At 39.3% G+C, this 19,965-nt stretch overlaps 1 protein-coding gene across 4 annotated transcripts in view; it reads right to left on the reverse strand.

Annotated features, from left to right (window-relative positions):
- GTF2E2 (general transcription factor IIE subunit 2) overlaps positions 1 to 15,567 on the reverse strand; it is an 80,469-nt gene extending 64,902 nt beyond the window's left edge. For 2 of the 4 annotated variants that reach the window (XM_040490169.1, XM_040490167.1), the window contains exons 1-2: positions 15,311 to 15,567; positions 5,285 to 5,454 (exon numbers count right to left, since the gene is read on the reverse strand). In XM_040490169.1, coding sequence (XP_040346103.1) covers positions 5,285 to 5,450 — 166 coding nt within the window. In that variant the 5' untranslated portion in view covers positions 5,451 to 5,454; positions 15,311 to 15,567. Of the gene's footprint in view, positions 1 to 5,284; positions 5,455 to 14,806; positions 14,903 to 15,310 lie in introns of those variants that run through there. The other 2 variants (XM_040490171.1, XM_040490168.1) reach the window with 2 other exon arrangements.
- Positions 15,568 to 19,965: the final 4,398 nt, after the last annotated feature.

Below are 19,965 nucleotides of genomic sequence, written 5' to 3' on the forward strand. Positions count from 1 at the left end.
AGAGGGAGAGAGAATTCCAAGTAGGTTCAGCGCTCAATCCCATGAACTGTGAAATCATGACCTGCGCCAAAATCAAGTGTCGACTGAAGTACCCAGGCACCCATGCTAATGTTTAATAAAACAGTGTACTGTGAATTAATTCAATGTACATTTCATTGAAATGAGACATAAACTTCATGTATGTTCTAATAACAGCCCTGCTCAATAAAAAGATTACCTCTGCTTTAACATCAGTTAGTAAAACAGCTTGAAAAACACCTAACAAAATGACATCCATAAAGATTACTTACTACATTTTATAAGTAGGTAAATAATTAGTTGTGAATTAAGCTGGACTGACCTTGTTTAAAAGGTAACAGTCTAAGGCTAAACTAAACCCAAAATAAGCAGAAAAAAAAAAATGGTGAAATAGAAATAAAATAAAAAACAGAAAAACACAAGAGAAAAATCAATTAAATCAAAAGTTGATTTTTTTGAAAAGATCAACAAAATAAAACATAAATTCCTAAAATCAGAAATGAAAGAGGGAAAGGCTGCCTGGGTAGCTCGGTTGGTTGAGCAGCTAACTCTTGATTCCAGCTGGGGTCATGATCCCAGGGTCCTGGGATCAAGCCCTGCTTTGGGCTCCTCGCTCAGTGTGGAGCTGCTGGGGACTGACTCTCACTCTCTCCCTCTCTCCCCCCGCTCCCCACCCCACCCCCGCCCCCCCATCCTCCCTACCCCACTCTCACACTCTAAGAAAAAAAAAAAAACAAAAAAACAACAAAAGAGAGGAGGGATATCACTAATGACCTTACAAAAGTCAAAGGCTTGCAAGGAAATACTTTTGAAAAATTTTAGACAATGTAGATAATGAAATGGACAAACTCCTAAAAAGATGCAAGGCACCAAAATTAACTCAAGAAGGTAACAGATAATCTGAATAGATCTACAAGAAGAATTTCTATGAGAGCTTCTCACAAAGGAAAGCTCAGGCCCAAATGCCTTTGCTAGTGAATTCTATCCAACATTTAAAGGGAAAATTATATCAAACCTTCACAAACTCTTCCAGAAACAGTGGAAAAGAGAACACTTCACCAATCATTTTATGAGGCCACAAATACCCTCACAGGCATCCAAGAAAACTACAGACTATACCCTCATGAATATAAACATAAAACTCCAGTACAAAATATTAGCTATCTGAATTCCACAACAAATAAAAAAGATTATATACATCATGACCAATAGGATTTATATATATACACACACACACACACACACATATATATATACACACACACTTATATATAGTCAAGTTAACTAACATACAGTGTATACAGGGTACTCTTGGCTTCGGGAGTAGATTCCCATGATTCACTGCTTACATGCAATACCCAGTGCTCATCCCAACAAGTGCCCTCCTCAATGCCCTCCACCCATTTTCCCCTCCCCCGTCCCCCATCAGCCTTCAACTTGTTCTCTGTATTTAAAAGACTCTTATGGTTTGCCTCCTTCTGTTTGTAACTATTTTCCCCCTTCCCTTCCCCCATGGTTTTAAGTTTCTCAAATTCCACATGAGTGAAAACATGATTATCTGTCTTCTCTGACTTACTTCACTTAGCATAATAGCCTCCAGTTCTATCCACATTGTTGCAAATGGCAAGATTTTATTCTTTTTCTTTGCCAAGTAGTATTCTGTTGTGTATATACGCCACATCTTCTTTATCCATTCATCAGTTGACAGACATTTGTGCTCTTTCCATAATTTGGCTATTGTTGGCAGCACTGCTATAATATTGGGGTACATGAGTCCCTATGAATCAGCACTCCTGTATCCTCTGGACAATTCCTAGTAGTACTATTGCTGGGTTGTAGGGTAACTCTATTTTTAATTTTTTGAGGAACCCCCACACTGCTTTCCAGAGTGGCTGTACCAGTTTGCATTCCTACCAACAGTAGGATTTTTTCTAAGAATGCCAGGTTGGTTTAACATCTGAAAACCAATTAATGTAATATTAATAAAGAAAAGCAAGATCTTCTTAGCAGATGTAGAAAAAGCACTTGATAACATCCAAAACTCATTTAAGATCAAAAACTCTCAACAAACTGGGGCACCTGGGTGGCTCAGTCAGTTGAGTGTCCAACTCTTGGTTTCAGCTCAGGTCATGATCTCATGCTTCATGAGATCGAGCCCTGCATCAGGCTCTGGGCTGACAGTGTGCAGTCTGTCTGGGATTCTCTCTCTGCCCCTCCCCCATTCATGCTATCTCTGTCTCTCAAATAAACAAACTTAAAAAATAATAAAATAAAAAAAAAAAACTCTCAACAAGCTAGAAGTAGAGGGAAACTTCAACCTGATAATGGGCATCTACAAAATCCAGGCAGCTAAGATCATACATAATGATGGAAGATTGAATGCATTTCCCCTAAGATCAGGAACAAGGCAAAGCTGTTCACTCTCACTACCTGTATTCAACATCCTATTAGCCAGCTCAGAGGGGGTGAGAGGAAAGGAGGGAGGGGGAGAGAAACGACGGAGGGGCGGAGAGAGAAAAAGAGGAAAGACGGAAGAAAAGGCATTCACATTGGAAAGGACAAATAAATCTGTCCTTATTTACAGATGACATAATCTTTCAAGTAAAAAAACCTATGGAATTCACACAAAAAAACTATAAATAATGAACAAGTTCAGCAAGGTTGCAGAAGATCAAAGTGCAAAAATCTACTGTACTTCTATTTACTAGGAAGGAACAATCTAAAAAATCAAATTAACAATTTCACTCACAGTAATATCAAAAAGAATAAAATACTTAGGAATAAATTTAACAAAATACATGTAAGACTTATACATTAAAAGCTACAGGGGCGCCTCGGTGGCTCAGTCAGTTAAGTATCTGACTTTGGCTTAGGTCATGATCTCACAGTTCGTGAGTTTGAGGCCCGCATTAGGATCTGTGCTGACAGTCCAGAGGCTGGAGCCTGCTTAGGATTCTGTCTGTCTGTCTGTCTCTCTCTCTCTCTCTCTCTCTCTCTCTCTCTGCTCCTCCCCCACTTGTACTCTGTCTCTCTCTCAAAAATAAACATGAAAAAAAAAAACCTACAAAACATAGCCAGAAGACATAAAAAACCTATATTGATGAAAAGATATCCATGTTCATTGACTGGAAGACTTAATATTGTTAAGATACCAATTCTCCCCAAATTGACTTACAGATTCAATACAATCCCTATAAAAATCACAACTGGCTCTTTTACAGATAGGAATGGACAAGGTATTCTTAAATTTTATTTGAATGCAAAGAATCCAGGAAAAAAACAAAACAATCTTGGAAAAAGAAAAACAAAAGTGAAGACTTCCACTTTCCCTATGCTGATGCTACAGCAATCAAGAGAGTATGGAATTAAGGATAGACATAGAATCAATGGAACCAAACTGAGATTCTAGAAATAAATTCATTCATAGTCAACTGATAATCAACAAGCAGGCCAATGCAAATCAGTGGGAAAAGACAGTCTTTTCAAGAAATGGCGTGGGGACAACTGAATAACCACACACAAAAAGATGAAGTTAGACCCTTATGTTAAACCATACACAAAAAATCAACTCAAACATATCACAGACCTAAATATAAGAGCTAAAACTATAAAACTCTTACAAGAAAACATAAGAGTAAATTTTCATGACCTTGGGTTAGGCAAAGATTTCCTACATATGACACCAAGAATGCAAGTGATACTGGATCAAGAAACTGTACTCAGAATCTATAAGGAACTCTTACAAATCAATAGAAAGAAAACAATGAAAAATGGGCAAAAAAATATGAATAGACATTTGTCCCAAGATGACCCATGAAGAGGCCAAAAAGCAAATGAAATGACGCTCAACATCATTAGTCATTAGGGAACTGCATATTAAAACCACAATGATACCATTTTACAACCACTAGAATGGCTATAATAAAAAAGACAAGAAATAAGTTTTAACAAGAATAAAAAAAATAGAACCCTCATGCATTGATGGTTAAGAATGGAAAATGGTACAGCCATTTTAGTAACTTCTTAAAAAGTTAAAGCATAAAATTACCACATGACTCAGAAGTTCTGTTCTTAGGTCCTCTATCCAAGAGAAAAAAACGAAACCAAAAACAAGTCCACACAAAAGCTTGTACATCAACGTTCATAGCAGAAGTATTCATAATAGCCAATAAATGGAAATAATCCAAATGTCCATTAACTCATGAATGGATAAACAAACTGTAGTATACCCATACAGTGGATTACTCTTCAGCAATAAAACAGAATGAAGTACTGATACATGCTACAGATAGATGAATCCTGGACAAAATATCAGCAAATTGAATGCCACAACAAATAAAAAAGATTATACACCAACCAAGAAGGATTTATTCCAAGAATGCAAGGCTGATTTTATCTGAAAAATCAATAAATATAATATGCCATGTTAATAGCATAAACAAAAAGAACATGATCATCTCAATAAATGCTAAGTAGAAGAAGCCACCCACTACAGGCCACTTATTGTACAATTCCATTTATGTGAAACATCCAGAAAAAGCAAATATATAGAGAAAGAAAGCTATTGGTTATCTGGGGCTAGGGTGGGAACAAGAAGAGAATGGGCACAAAGCATCTTTTCGGGGTGATGGAAATGTTCTAAAATTGAATTATATCAATAGTTGCACAATTCTCTAAATTTACTAAAAATATTTGAATTGTACATTTAAAATGAGTGAGCTATATGGTATATAAACTTCAACAAAGTTATTCTCTGAAAAGATAATAACCTAAATTCTAACTACAACACAAGATGATTAATATCTTAAAAGCAATATACTCTCTTATCACTGTATAATGTTGAACTAAAAAATGAACTTGTTGGGGTGCCTGAGTGGCTCAGTCAGTTAAGTGTCCAACTCTTGATTTCGACCCAGGTCATGATCTCATGGTTCATGCTTGGGATTCTCTCTCATTCTCTTTCTTTCTTTCTTTCTTTCTTTCTTTCTTTCTTTCTTTCTTTCTTTCTTTCTTTTTCTTTCTTTCTTTCTTTCTTTCTTTCTTTCTTTCTTTCTTTCTTTCTTTCTTTCTTTCTTTCTTTCTCTCTCTCTCTTTCCCTCTCTCTCTCTCCCCCTCCCCATTGTTCCCAGCAAGCAAGTGCATGCACACACTCCCTCAAAAAAAAACAAAAAAAAAAAAAAAAAACTTTATAAAAAATGAACTTGCCATGATTAAATAAATGGTTTCCTGAAAAATAAAAAGTCCTAAACAGTCATTTTTTACTGACCAGAATTTTGTTTAGAGCCTGATGATCCTCCATGTTCTAGCTTTGCTTTCTTCTTCTTTGATGATGATGATGATGACTCAGAAGATACTGAACGTTTTTCTACTACAGGAGTGGAAAGAGCTCGTTTTTTGAACAGCTCTCGTTCTCTCAACAGGCTTGGATCCATATTTCTGCAAAGATAAAAGTAAATATCTTCAATACAGATTCTAATCACTCAAACCTATAGGCCAAATCCATAGGTCCCAAGAAGAATTACTTCCAAACAAAATTACCTTTTATTATAAGTTCTCCAGCACTTGTTTTAATTCACTTAGTGATTCACTTAACAATCTTCAGTTAGTGCCAGGCACTGTGCTAGGCACTAATAAAGAGAAATAGAATTAGTCTCTAAAGCTCTAGGAACTGCACTGTCCCATATGATACCCACTGGTCACATGTGCCTATGGAACACATGAAATGGGGCTAGAGTTGAAACGTACACACTAGATCTAAAAGATTTAGCACAAAAGAACTTTTAAAACTACTGATGAGATTTTTTTTTTAAGTTCATTTTTTGAGAGAGAGAGAGAGAGAGAGAGCGAGCACGCAGGGGAAGGGCATAGAGATAGGGAGAGAGAGAATCTGCGCTGACAGCACAGAGCCTGACACAGGGCTCCATCTCATGAACCGTGAGATCAGGACCTGAGCTGATATCAAGAGTTGGACACTTAGCCTACTAAGCCGAGACACCTCATGAGGAGATATTTTATCACATGTTGATGTGATAATATTTTGGATATCCTAGGTTAAAAAAATATTAAAACTAATTTCCCCCAACTATATGATCATCTCAATAAATGCAGAAAAAGCATTTGACAAAATACAAAATCTGTTCAGGATGAAAACTCTCAACGAAGTGGGTTTAGAGGGAACATATCTCAACATAACATAATAAAGATCAAAATGAAAAACTCAAAGCTCACATCATACTCCATGGTAAAAAAAAAGTGAGAGCTTTTTCTCCAAGATCAGGAATAAGACAAGGATGTCCACTCTCACCAGTTTTATTCAATATAGCAGTGGAAGTTCTAGATACAGCAAACAGACAAGAAAAATAAAAAGCATCCAAACTTGTAATGAAAATGTGAAACTGTCATTATTTCCAGAAGACATGATACTATATACAGAAAACCCTAAAGACTCCACCAAAAAATTAGTAAGTGAATTCAGTATAGTTTCAGGATACAAAATTAATGTACAGAAATCTGTTCTGTTCTGTTCCTATACACTAATAACAAAGTAGGAGAGAGAGAAATTAAGAAAACAATCCCATTTACAATTGCACCAAAAAGAATTAAATACTCAGGAATAAATTTAACCAAGGAGATCAAAGACCTACATATACTCTGAAAACTAAAGGACACTGATGAAAGAAACTAAAGGTGAAACAAATAGATATTCCATGCTCATGGATTAGAAGAACATCATTAAAATGTCCTTACTACTCAAAGCAATTTTCAGATTCAATGCAATCCCCAAACAAAATACCAATAGCATTTTTCACAAAACTAGAATAAGATAATCCTAAAATTTGTATGAAACCACAAAAAACCCTGAATAGCCAAAAGAATCTTGAAAAAGAAGCACAAAAAACTGGAGGTATCATGATCCCAGGTATCAGGATATACTACAAAGCTACAGTAATCAAACAGTTATGGTGCTGACCCAAAAAGAGATACATAGATCAACAGAACAGAAGAGAGAGGCCAAAAATAAACCGACCCTTACTGGTCAATGAACTCATGACAAAGGAAGCAAGAACATACAATGGCAAAAAGAATCTTCAACAAATGGTGCTGGGAAAACTAGACACCTACAGGCAAAAAAGAAACTGAACCACTTTCTTACACCATACACAAAAATAAACTAAAATGGATTAAAGACCAAATGTGAGACCTGAAACCTTAAAACTCCTAAAAGAAAAATACAGACAGTAATCTGCTGGACACTGGCCTTAGCAACACTTTTCTAGATGTGTTGCCTCAGGCAAGGGAAACAAAAGCCAAAATAAACTATTGGGACTTCATCAAAACAAAAAGCTTGTGCACAGCAAAGGAAACCATCAACAAAACAAAAAGATAACCTGCTGAATGGGAGAAGATAATTGCAAATGATATATCTGATAAGGGGTTAATATCCAAAATAAAGAAGTTATATCTCACACACACACACACACACATCCCAAAAAAACCCCCACAAACAATTCAATTAAAAATGCGTAGAGGACCTGAATAGACATTTTTCAAAGATGACATACAAATGGCCAACAGACACATGAAGAGATACTTAATATTACTAATCATCAAGGAAATGCAAATCAAAACCACAATAAGATATCTCCTCACACCAGTCAGAATGGCTGTTATAAAAAAGAAATAACATGTGCAGACAGGATGTGGAGAAAAAGCAACCCTCATGCACTACCAATGGGAATGCAAACTGGTACAGCCACTGTGGAAAACAGTATAGAGGTTCCAAAAAATTAAAAATAGATATACTATATGATCCAATAATTTCCCTGGTATTTACCCAAAGAAAACAAAAGCACTATCAGATAATGCAGTCCTGTTTATGGCAGCATTCTTTACAATTGCCAAGATATGGAAGCAACCCAACTGTATTAACAGATAAACGGACAAAGAAAATAAATGTGGCGTGTGTAATGTGTAGACACATATATATGTGTATACATACGTGTGTATGTATACACATATATACGTATACACATACGTATATGTATACACATATGTATACACGTACATATATGTATACACGTACATATATGTATACACATACATGTATGTATACATACACATATGTGTATGTACACACACATACTCACACAATGGACTAGGAGCCACAAAAAGAATGAGATCTTGCCCTCTGAGACAAGGGTGGACCTAGAGGGTATTATACTAAACAAAGTAAGCAGAGAGGTAAATACTATATGATTTCATTTACACATGTCATCTAAAAAACAAATGGACAGACTTTTTTTTTTAATTTATATATGAAATTTATTGTCAAATTGGTTTCCATACAACACCCAGTGCTCATCCCAAAAGGTGCCCTCCTCAATACCCATCACCCACCCTCTCCTCCCTCCCACCCCCCATCAACCCTCAGTTTGCTCTCAGTTCTCAACAGTCTCTTATGCTTTGGCTCTCTCCCACTCTAACCTCTTTTTTTTTTTTTTTCCTTCCCCTCCCCCATGGGTTCCTGTTAAGTTTCTCAGGATCCACATAAGGGTGAAACCATATGGTATCTGTCTTTCTCTGTATGGCTTATTTCACTTAGCATCACACTCTCCAGTTCCATCCACGTTGCTACAAAAGGCCATATTTCATTTTTTCTCATTGCCACGTAGTATTCCATAGTGTATATAAACCACAATTTCTTTATCCATTCATCAGTTGATGGACATTTAGGCTCTTTCCATAATTTGGCTATTGTTGAGAGTGCTGCTATGAACATTGGGGTACAAGTGCCCCTATGCATCAGTACTCCTGTGTCCCTTGGATAAATTCCTAGCAGTGCTATTGCTGGGTCATAGGGTAGGTCTATTTTTAATTTTCTGAGGAACCTCCACACTGCTTTCCAGAGCGGCTGCACCAATTTGCATTCCCACCAACAGTGCAAGAGGGTTCCCGTTTCTCCACATCCTCTCCAGCATCTATAGTCTCCTGATGTGTTCATTTTGGCCACTCTGACTGGCGTGAGGTGATACCTGAGTGTGGTTTTGATTTGTATTTCCCTGATAAGGAGCGACGCTGAACATCTTTTCATGTGCCTGTTGGCCATCCGGATGTCTTCTTTAGAGAAGTGTCTATTCATGTTTTCTGCCCATTTCTTCACTGGGTTATTTGCTTTTCGGGTGTGGAGTTTGGTGAGCTCTTTATAGATTTTGGATACTAGCCCTTTGTCCGATATGTCATTTGCAAATATCTTTTCCCATTCCGTTGGTTGCCTTTTAGTTTTGTTGGTTGTTTCCTTTGCTGTGCAGAAGCTTTTTATCTTCATAAGGTCCCAGTAATTCACTTTTGCTTTTAATTCCCTTGCCTTTGGGGACGTGTCGAGTAAGAGATTGCTACGGCTGAGGTCAGAGAGGTCTTTTCCTGCTTTCTCCTCTAGGGTTTTGATGGTTTCCTGTCTCACATTCAGGTCCTTTATCCATTTTGAGTTTATTTTTGTGAATGGTGTGAGAAAGTGGTCTAGTTTCAACCTTCTGCATGTTGCTGTCCAGTTCTCCCAGCACCATTTGTTAAAGAGACTGTCTTTTTTCCATTGGATGTTCTTTCCTGCTTTGTCAAAGATGAGTTGGCCATACGTTTGTGGGTCTAGTTCTGGGGTTTCTATTCTATTCCATTGGTCTATGTGTCTGTTTTTGTGCCACAGACAGACTCTTAAATACAGAGAACAAGCTGGTGGTTGCCAGAGGAGAGGTTGGTGGGGGGATGGGCAAAATAGGTAAAGGGTATTAAAAAGTATAAACTTAAAAATAAATAAAAAGTATAAACTTCCAGTTATTTTTTTTTCAAACTTCCAGTTATAAAATAAATATGTTGAGGAGATGAAAAGTACAGCATTAGGGAATATACTCAATAATAATGCAATAATGTTGCATGGTGACAAACGGTGGCTGTACCTATCACAGAGAGCATTTAGTAATGTATGTAACTGTTGAATCAACATGTTGTACACTTAGGGGCGCCCAGGTGGTTCAGTCAATCGTCCGACTCTTGATTTCGCCTCAGGTCATGATCTCACGGTTTTCACGGGTTTGAGCCCCCCACATCAGGCTCTGTGCTGGCAACACAGAGCCTGCTTGGGACAGAGAATCTATGTCTTCCCCTTTCCCACTTGTGTTCTCTCTCAAATAATAAAACAAAATAAAAACTTAAAAAAAAATGCTGTATACCTAAAACTAATATAACATTGTATGTCAATTATACTTCAATAAAGACAAATTAAAACTGATTTTTTTTTTAATTAAAACATTTTACAGGCCACCTGGGTGGCTCAGCTGGTTAAGCGTCCAACACTTGGTTTTGGCTCAAGTTGTGATGTTGGTGAGTTCAAGCTTGCATCCAGCTTTGCACTGACCACGTGGAGTCTGCTTGGGATTCTCTCCCTCTCTCTCTGCCCCTCCCCTGCACACATAGGCACACTCTCTCCCTAACTAAATAAACATGTTTTAAAAACAAATTTTTAAACTACATGTGTGGCTCATGTTTGCAGCTCTCATTGTATTTCTATTGGACAACACTGCTCCAGAAACATCAGACTACTCGGCAGAAGTTAGGAAGCAGATACAGGTTCATTGGGGGAAAAATCATCAGAATTACTTATAAATGAAAAGATGTCTTTTAAAACTGGTGAATTCTTGGGGCGCCTGGGTGGCTCAATGGGTTGAACATCGGACTCTTGATTTCGGCTTAGGTCATGATCCCAGAGTTGTGGGATCAACCTGAGTCAGGCCCCGTGCTGACCGTGGAACCTGCTTAAAATTCTTTCTCTCTCTTTTTCTCTCCCCACCTCCCCGCCCCCTCTGCCCCACTCCTCTGCTCCCTCTCACTCTCTCAAAAAACAAAACAAACCAAAAATTTGTTTTTTTAATTAAAAAAAGGGGCACTGAGTGGCTCAGTTGATTAAGCATCTGACTTGATTTCAGCTAAAATCATGATCTCACAGTTCATGAGTTCAATCCCCACATCAGGCTCTGTGGTGATAGCACAGAGCCTGCTTGGGATTCTCTGTCTCCCTCTCTCTTTTCCACACCCCACACTAGCTCTCATATAAACATTAAAAAAATAATACTAATAAAAAATAAATTTAAAAAATTAAATTAAAAAAGACCTGGTGAACTCTATGTCATTGTGTCATAACAAGGCTTGATTACAATTCGTTAGAAATATTTACAGAAAATTCCTGATTTAGAGGGAGGTGGCACTAGATCTCTTCTTTTGTTTTTTTCCCCAGTTCTAAAACTTCAGAGTCCTAAGCAACTTTAGTACAGCCAGGGAAGCCACAGATCATTCAACAAGTTTTTGGGTTTTTTTGGGTTTTTTTAATGTTTATTTTTGAGAGACAGCATGAGCAGGGGAGAGAGAGGGAGACACAGAACTGGAAGCAGGCTCCAGCTGTCAGCACAGAGCACGACACAAGACTCAAACCCACAAACCTTGAGATCATGACTGAGCTGAAACCAAGAGTGAGCCGCTTAACTAACTGAACCACCCAGGTGCCCCACAAGTATTTTAAAATGTTCCTCTCTTCAGGCACCTGGGTGGCTCAGTCAGCTAAGCAGCCCACTCTTGGGTTTCAGCTCAGGTCATGATCTCACCATTCATGGGTTTGAGCCTCAAGTCGGGCTCTGTGGAGCCTGTTTGGGAGTCCCTCTCTCCCTGCCCTTCCCCTACTCTTGGTCTGTCTCTCAAAATAAATAAATAAACTTAAAAAAAAATTTTTTTAGGGGCACCTGGGTGGCTCAGTCGGCTAAGTGGCCAACTCTGGCTCAGATCATGATCTCATGGCTCCTAAGTTCGAGCCCAGCATGGGGCTCTCTGCTATCACTGCAAAGCCCTCTTCAGATCCTCTGTCACCCATTCTCTCTGCCCCTCCCCAGCTCGTGCTCGCCCTCTCTCAAAAATAAATATTAAAAAAATAATAATAAAAAGAATTAAAAAATAAAAATCTCAATCTGTCAAAAAAAATTTTCTAAATAAATAAAAAATAAAATGTTCTTCTCTTATTTTACAATCCAGTAACTGCACTACTCAGTACTTACCCAAAGAATAGGAAAAGTCTAATTTGAAAAGATATATCATCCCTATGTTTATTGCAGCATTATTTACAATAGTCAAATTATGGAACCAGCCCAAGTGTCCATTAGTAGATGAATGGATAAAGAAGATGAGGTACACATAATATATATATATATATACACACACACACACACACATATGTACACAATGGAATATTATTCAGCCATAAAAAATAATGAAATCTTGCCATTTGCAACAACACAGATGGATCTAGAGAGTATAATGCTAAGTAAAACAAGCCAGCCAAAGAAAGACAAATACCATATGATTTCACTCATGTGTGGAATTTAAGAAACAAAACAAAGGGGGAAAAAAACAAAGACAACCCAAAAAGAGTCTTAACTATAGAGAACAAATTGATGGTTACCAGAGGGGAGGTGGGCAGGGGATGGGGAAAATAGAGAAGGGAATTAACAGTATACTTATCTTTTTTGTTTGTTTGTTTCTTTATTTTGAGAGACCGTGCAAGCGAGAGCAGGGGAGGGGCAGAGAGGGAGAGAATCCCAAGCAGGCTTTGAGTGCTGTCAGCACAGAGCTCCATGAGAGGCTCAAAACCCCCAAACTGTGAGATCATGACCTGAGCCAAATCAAGAGCCGTATGCTCAACCACCTGAGCCACCCAGGTGCCCCAAAGGTACACTTATGTTGATGAGCATGGAGTAATATATGGAACTGGTCAATCATTATATTGTACACCTGAAATTAATGTAACATTGTACGTTAACTACACTGGAATTGAAATTTTAAAAAGTTCCTCTCTTCAGACCCATAAGCACAGGATAAACTGATGGTTGCCAAAGGAGGGATTGATGGGGGATATGAAAATGGGCAAAATGGGTGAAAGGGAGTAGGCTATCGAGGCCTCCAGTTAAGGAAAGATTAAATCACCAGGATGAAAAGTTTAGCACAGGGAATAGAGTCAATGGTACTATAACAGCACTGTATGGTGACAGATGGTAGCTACACTTCTGGTGAGCACAGCATAAGGCACAGAGTTGTACAAATCACCATCCTGTATATTCGAAGCTAATGTAACATTGTGTGTCAATTATACCTCGGTAAAGAAAAAAAGTTCCTCTTGTTTGAACTCTCCTAGAACACCATGGAGTCTAGGAAGCACACAAACTGACCACGTAAATGATTTCTGCATTCTTCACAAGTAGGGAAGGAAGGTCTGGGAGGAAAAAGATTGTATCTTAATTTTGAAAGCCTTCATGCACAAAGTAGCTCAATAAATATTTGTTAAATGAATAACGAACACAAAAACACCTTTAAATTGCTCTAGCCTCGTTACAGGTTTCACAGGCCTTTATTAAATGTCTTGTGTTTGTGACCTCAATCTTTGTGTACTTGTCTTGTGTTTGCATAACTCCCAAGCTTTGAAGGGTTCTGGAAGATAAACCCTTGCCTTCACGCAGCTTAAGTTGAAGAACATGAAAGGATTGAGCACCTCACTTAAAAAGCAATGGATAAAATGTGACTCAGAGTGGTAAAAGTTAAAAATGTAATAAGCACTGATAAGAAATAATCAGAGTAAACTTTATTTGAGTGAGAGTCACAGGCAATGGAATCCAAGGACCTGACTTCTCTCAGTACTCCTCTCTAAACTGCAACATGACCCTAGGCAATCCACTAGACCTAAATCCAATTTTATCATAGGCAAAATGAAGACACTTACCAATACTGTCTACATCTAGCCCAACTTTAAAATGAGACATGAAAAGCACTTTTTTTTTTAAATAAAGCAATACAAGTATGTGTTATTTCAGTGTTACTATTCTGGGTTGGATCTGAAAAAAAATGATTATACCAGGGTGAGGAAGGTGGGAGACAGTCCTGGGGGGGGGAGGGAAAGTGTGAGAGAAAAAAGGAGAAATCGCAAGTGATAAAGTGGGGGCAACAAGCCTAAAACAGAAAATATGTGTAGATGTTTATTTCACCTTGTAAAGACAGGTAATTAAACCAGGCTTTTAATCATGATTTCAACACACTTAAATAAAAGCCGTACAGTTCACAAAAACCCTAAATCTTTACAGCATTTGAGCCTCACAACTCTTTGAGACGAAACCTGTTAGTTTTACTCCTTATTTTAATCTGTGAAATCTGAAGTGAAGAGGTACAGTTAAGGTCACACAGCTGTAAGTACCTAGGCCAGGACATGAATACCCTGCCTACTAAATCAAATGCGTCCTACTCCAGACCTGAAATGCTGGTAAAGGCCTCTAAAACAAAGGCGACCTGTGTGACACGGGTACCATTCAATGGCACCTAGAGCAAAAGACTTAATGTCCTCTTTCTCACCATCGCATGCTCCACCTAACTTTTCCTTTTTTTCAGACTACTCAAACAATTTGTCCTGTTTTACATACACTGACTTGGGTAGTAGACAGGATACATCACCATGCCCATTTTCCCTAAAACAACAAAAATCATCAGCACAACTCGGGGATCAAGTGTTCCTCCATGGATGGTCACTGAGAAGCCAAAACTTAAATCAGAACCTTCTGGCTCGAAATCACACGTTCTTTCCACGGTATCGTTCGATTTTTCTTCAACCTTTCTACTTTTCCTTCTTTCCCTGCGTAAGCCCCAGAGCGGCCCCTGGCACCTAAGAATACTGCTAAGAACAGTCAGCAAGGTATGAAATGAGACTGCCTACCTCTTAAATGACAGGAATGTAGGGTCGGACGAAAAGGTATCGTAGCGTTTTGATTTGGAACAGGTCTTTAGACTTTGCAGACAACAACTGTAATAACTGAAGTTTAGGAATCATTACAAACCAAGTCTCCAACAGGCAGCTTAAAAAAAAAAATCGTGAAGATGCATCTAAATCACAGCCTTTAGCTGGATACCGTGGTTCCCCAAACTCCACACACGTTTCGCTCGGCTACTGTTAATGTAAAGTCGGAGGCTAAGAAGAGACACCATCAGCTCTTCGACTGCCAGTATCCTCTCTTTCCAACCCAAAGTTTGCTCAATGGACCTCCGGCCTAAAAGACAATGCCCCCAAGAAGTTGTTACTGTGTTTAGTGTTTCGCGCAGAGAACCGCGGCCCCCAGCCTCCAGAGAGATGGAAGACTAGGCTCCCCGCTCGGGAGGAGGCGGTCCTGAGGAACAACAGGCCGGGGCTCCGCTCCCCTCACCCGGCGGCTGCAGCCCCTACCTGAGCGAGGAGGGCCACCCCACGCGACCGGCCGCCGCCTCCCAGCGCCTCCACCTCGACCAGCCGCCCACGCCCGCGTGGCCACCGCTTCCTGCTTCTCGTCAGCGCCCCCGCCTGCCCGTACGCACTCCCAGCGCAGCCCCGCCAGGCCGGGGTCTCGGCACTGGTGGCAGCGGCAGCGGCAGCGGCAGCGGCTGCGGCAGCTGCAGCTAAGGCGGCGCGACTCGGCCCCGGACTCCGCCCGCCACTTCCTGATCAGGCTACTAGGAGCTCAGTCCCGGCAGGCACCGCGGCGCCCCCGCCGCCGAGAACGCGCATGCGTCATCACGTGCGCCGACCGGGATACCGCGGGCGGGCAATCAGCCGTCTGGGGCGTCCTGGATTTCTAAAACAACTAGGGGTTGGGGGGCGGGGCGGAGAATGAGACAAGTGGCTTGAGAGTAGCCATTGCTAAAAGAAGAAAATCTTTCCTTTGCAGAAGTTTAAAGCTACCAGATCCTCCTCCAGCGTGCTCTGGAATCTGTTTAACCCAAGTGGCAATGCGATCTTTCAAGTTATTGAGTATCTACCAGGTGTTTTGTACTTTTTATCGAATGCTAGTCACCAGCACGTAAGTCACCAGTTCCAGCTGTCTTACAAGTGAGGAAACTACAGGCCCAGTGAAGCTAAATGACTTGCTCAACACAGCACAGTTAGCTAGCAAAGGCAAATACGGACGTGGAGCCTGGCTTCTAAAATCCACGCCTATGAAAACCCCTAGAAAAGGATTTCGAATTCAGAAGCAAAGAGGTAGTAATAAAGCCACGAAAAAGATAATTGACGTTACCCACAGCCATCATTGTATTAGAGTGTGTCAAATTTCTGTGGCCTTTCACTCTTATTATGTATTAGAGTGTGTCGAAGTTCCTGTGGCTGTCATTCCACTCTTATAACTTAAAGCGGCATCAAAGCCAGTACTCAACTATTCTGTATTTAGTGTTTGCCAGTACTCAACTATTCTGTATTTAGTGTTTAATTACTTAGTACTGGTTAGTCAAATACTTAACCTGTGCCTCAGTTTTCTCACCTGAGAAATGGGAATAATAATTGTACTACCATAATGGGGTACTTGCATTGGACTGTTGTGAAGATTAAATGAGATAATACATAAATTTTTATTCAAAATTTGGAAATAAAGCCAAAAGGTGATTTGTTTGTGGCTTTTTGAAATTAGTTTCATCCTAGAGGATTTTCTAATAAACCCACTTGATGTTCATCTGAGGCCCTCAGGAAATGTAACTTTGCTGGAATAGTACAACCCAGTAAAGTCAGAGATTGGTTAAAAAAAAAACACACAACAACAACTAATGAGTAATAGGGAGAAGGAGCAGGCACCAAGTGAAAAATAGAGACATGGCTATTTGTAATATACTTGAAGCCTCCACCATTGATGTTTAAACTTTTGTTTTAATGTTTGTTTATTTTTGAGAGAGAGAGAGGGACAGAACACAAGTGGGGGAGGGGTAGAGAGAGAGGGAGACACAGAATCCGAAGCAGGCTCCAGGCTCTGAGCTATCAGCACAGAGCCCAACAGGGGGCTCGAACCCACAAACCCATGACCTCAGCCAAAGTGGGACGCTCAACCAACTGAGCCACCCAGGTGCCCCACCACCACTGGTGTTTAAATAAATCTTTATAATAATTCAGACCACCTACATATTGGCAGCCTCAGTACTTCTAGGTTAGTGTCAAATTTTATGAAGAATGATCCAAGCCACTAATATAATAGCAATTCATGTCTTACCTCATGAATGAATATAATACCCTGCATACTCTTTGGTGGGAAGTATGGTGACTTCTTTTTGTTTTGTTTTTTTTTAATTTTTCAAATGTTTACTTTTGAGGGAGAGAGTGCAAGTGGGGTAGGAGCAGAGAAGAGGTAGAGAGAGAATCACAAGCAGACTCTGTGCTGTCAGCGCAAAGCCCAACATGGGGCCTGAACTCACGAATCCTGAGGTCATGACCTGAGCCAAAGTCAGACACTCAAACAACAGAGCCATCCAGGCACCCCATCAGAGAAATGTAATTTGCATATTTTATGAAACACTCTTCTGTCCTAACCTACTACCCCAACTCAGTATAATCACAGGATTCTAATATAGTGAATTAATGTTTTTACTATTTTATTTAATTGTGATATATAACAAAATTTGCCATTTCAACCATTTTATTTGCTTTTAATTATTATTTTCTTTTAGAGAGTGTGCAATTGGGGGAGGGGGCAGAGGGAGAGAAAGAGAGAATCTTAAACTGAGTGTGGAGCCCAATGCAGGGCTCAATCCCATGACCCTGGGATCATGACCTGAGCTGAAATCAAGAGTTGAGCACTCAACTGACTGAACCACCCAGGCGCTCCTCAACCATTTTAAAGTATATAATTTGGTGGCATTAATTACATTCATAATCTAGTACAACCATCATTACAGTTTCAAAAATTTTTCATCACCCCAAACAGAAACTTTGTACTCATGAAGCAATAACCTGCCATTCCTTCCTCCCTCCAGCTCCCAGTAATTCCTAATCTACATTCCATCTCTATGAATTTGCCCTAATTCTACATATCTTATACAAGTAGAATAATACAATATTTGTCTCTTACTGTCTGGCTTATTTCACTTAATATAATGTTTTCAAGGAACATCCATGTTGTAGCATGTATCAGAACTTTATTCTTTTTTATGTAGCAATTTAATTTTACAATTTAATTTTTCACATTATGTAATTGCTTGGGAGAGGAAAACTGAAGACAAATAAGTTTCCTTCATTCTACCATCAAATAATAATTGCCTTTCAACTCCCCTCACCTGTTACTCTATCTCAACACATGAAATAGATACCTAAATTCTCAAAATAGCCAAATTAGCAAATTTAGCTTAGAAAAGCAAATTAGTTCACATCCACACAATCAAAAGCTAAAATAAGTATTTTGCTTATCACCTGTCCTGGATTTCCCTAGCATTAACTGTTTCTGCTCCATTAGAGCCTTTTCCCCCAGCCTTCTTAGCCTACCCAACCCTGTAAATATCTTCCCAGGTCCCTGCTTCCTTCTCAAACATTCATCCCATAAAGGAGGAATAGTCTTTTTTCCCCTACCTCATTGTAAGTTTTCCAGCAGGGGCCCTGTAATTAGACTAATAAAAGATAAATTAACAAAAGAAAGACAAACAAGTTTATTAATGAGCATCACACATACACATGGGAGTACCTGGAGATGAGTAACAAAGGGGTGGATAGAACTTGAGCTTATTTAGCATTTTAACAAAAGAACAATAACAAAAGAACTGACTGGCTCAGTCAGTAGAGCATGTATCTCTTGATCTCAGGGTTGTAGCTTCAGGCCCCATATTGGGTATAGAGATTACTTAAAAATTAAATCCTTAGGGCACCTGGGTGGCTCAGTTGGTTAAGTGTTCCAACTTCAGCTCAGGTTGCAGTCTCACGGTTCGTGAGTTCAAGCCCCACATCAGGCTCTGCTGGCAGCATAGAGCCCATTTCGGATTCTCTGTCCCCATCCCCATCCCCCCCCCATCTCTCTCAAAAATAAAGAGATATTTAAGAAATAAAGTCCTTAAAAAAATAAAGTTGTCTCCAGTGACTAAATTTGTCCTTCTTGGTAGAGAGAGTACGGAAAATACTTTTTTTCTTTTTTTTTTTTTTTTTGGAGAACACCTTTATAATTTATTTTCTACTTTTAGGCTAATAGAAGGGAGGGTATAAAGCTTTCTAATATCTGCTTCTCAATTATCTTAAGTTCAAAATAATCTTTATGCCTAAGGGGCATATTTTGTGAAGCATATTCTGCTACCCTACATTCCTCATGCTCACAAAATTTCTCCAAAAAGAAAACATATGCTATTGCCTCCATCTAGTAACTTTCACTCTGCAGGGGTTAAAATACTGGCCTTGGAGCCAGATAGAACTGGCCTGAATCTCTGCTCCATCATTTACTAGTCCTATGACCTTGAGCCAGCACTTGATCTCTCTAATCCTCATTTGTGATGGAAGGATTGTCTTAGTCAGTTTGGGTGGCTATAACAAATTACCACAGACTGGGTGACTGGCTTAAACAACAAACATTTATTTCTCCAAGTTCTGGAGGAAAGCGCAAGCTCAAGGTACCAGCAGGTGTGGTATCTGGTGAGAACCTGCTTCCTGGTTTGCTGATGGCTTTTTGCTGTGTCCTCACAAGGTTGGGGGTGGAGGGTGGGTGTGTGAGAGAGAGAAAGAAAGGAAGGACACAAACAAGCTCTCTCCTGTCTCTTGTTATAAAGCACTAATCCTATCATGAGCGCTCCACCCTCTCAACCTAATTATCTCCCAAAGGCCCCACCTCCTAATACCAGCCCATTGGGGGTTAGGTTTCAACATACAAATTGAGGAGGAGCCCATAAGGAGAGTTAAAATGAGATAATAAATATAAAGCCCTTGCCACAGTATGTGAACTATAGCAAGTAATCAGTAAATTATAGCTATTATTATTATTATTATTATTACTTATTAGAACCCAATTCTCCAATTAAACTCTTTTCAAAGGTCACCGATCTGGCTTTCCCAATTGCCAAACCCAATGGCATCTGTGGTAGATTGTGTAATTGTTCATAATTATTCACCTCCTC

The sequence above is a fragment of the Herpailurus yagouaroundi genome, unplaced genomic scaffold (assembly GCF_014898765.1).
Source record: "Herpailurus yagouaroundi ecotype Mexico unplaced genomic scaffold, PumYag 181, whole genome shotgun sequence".
In the NCBI taxonomy this organism is placed as follows: Eukaryota; Metazoa; Chordata; class Mammalia; order Carnivora; family Felidae; genus Herpailurus; species Herpailurus yagouaroundi.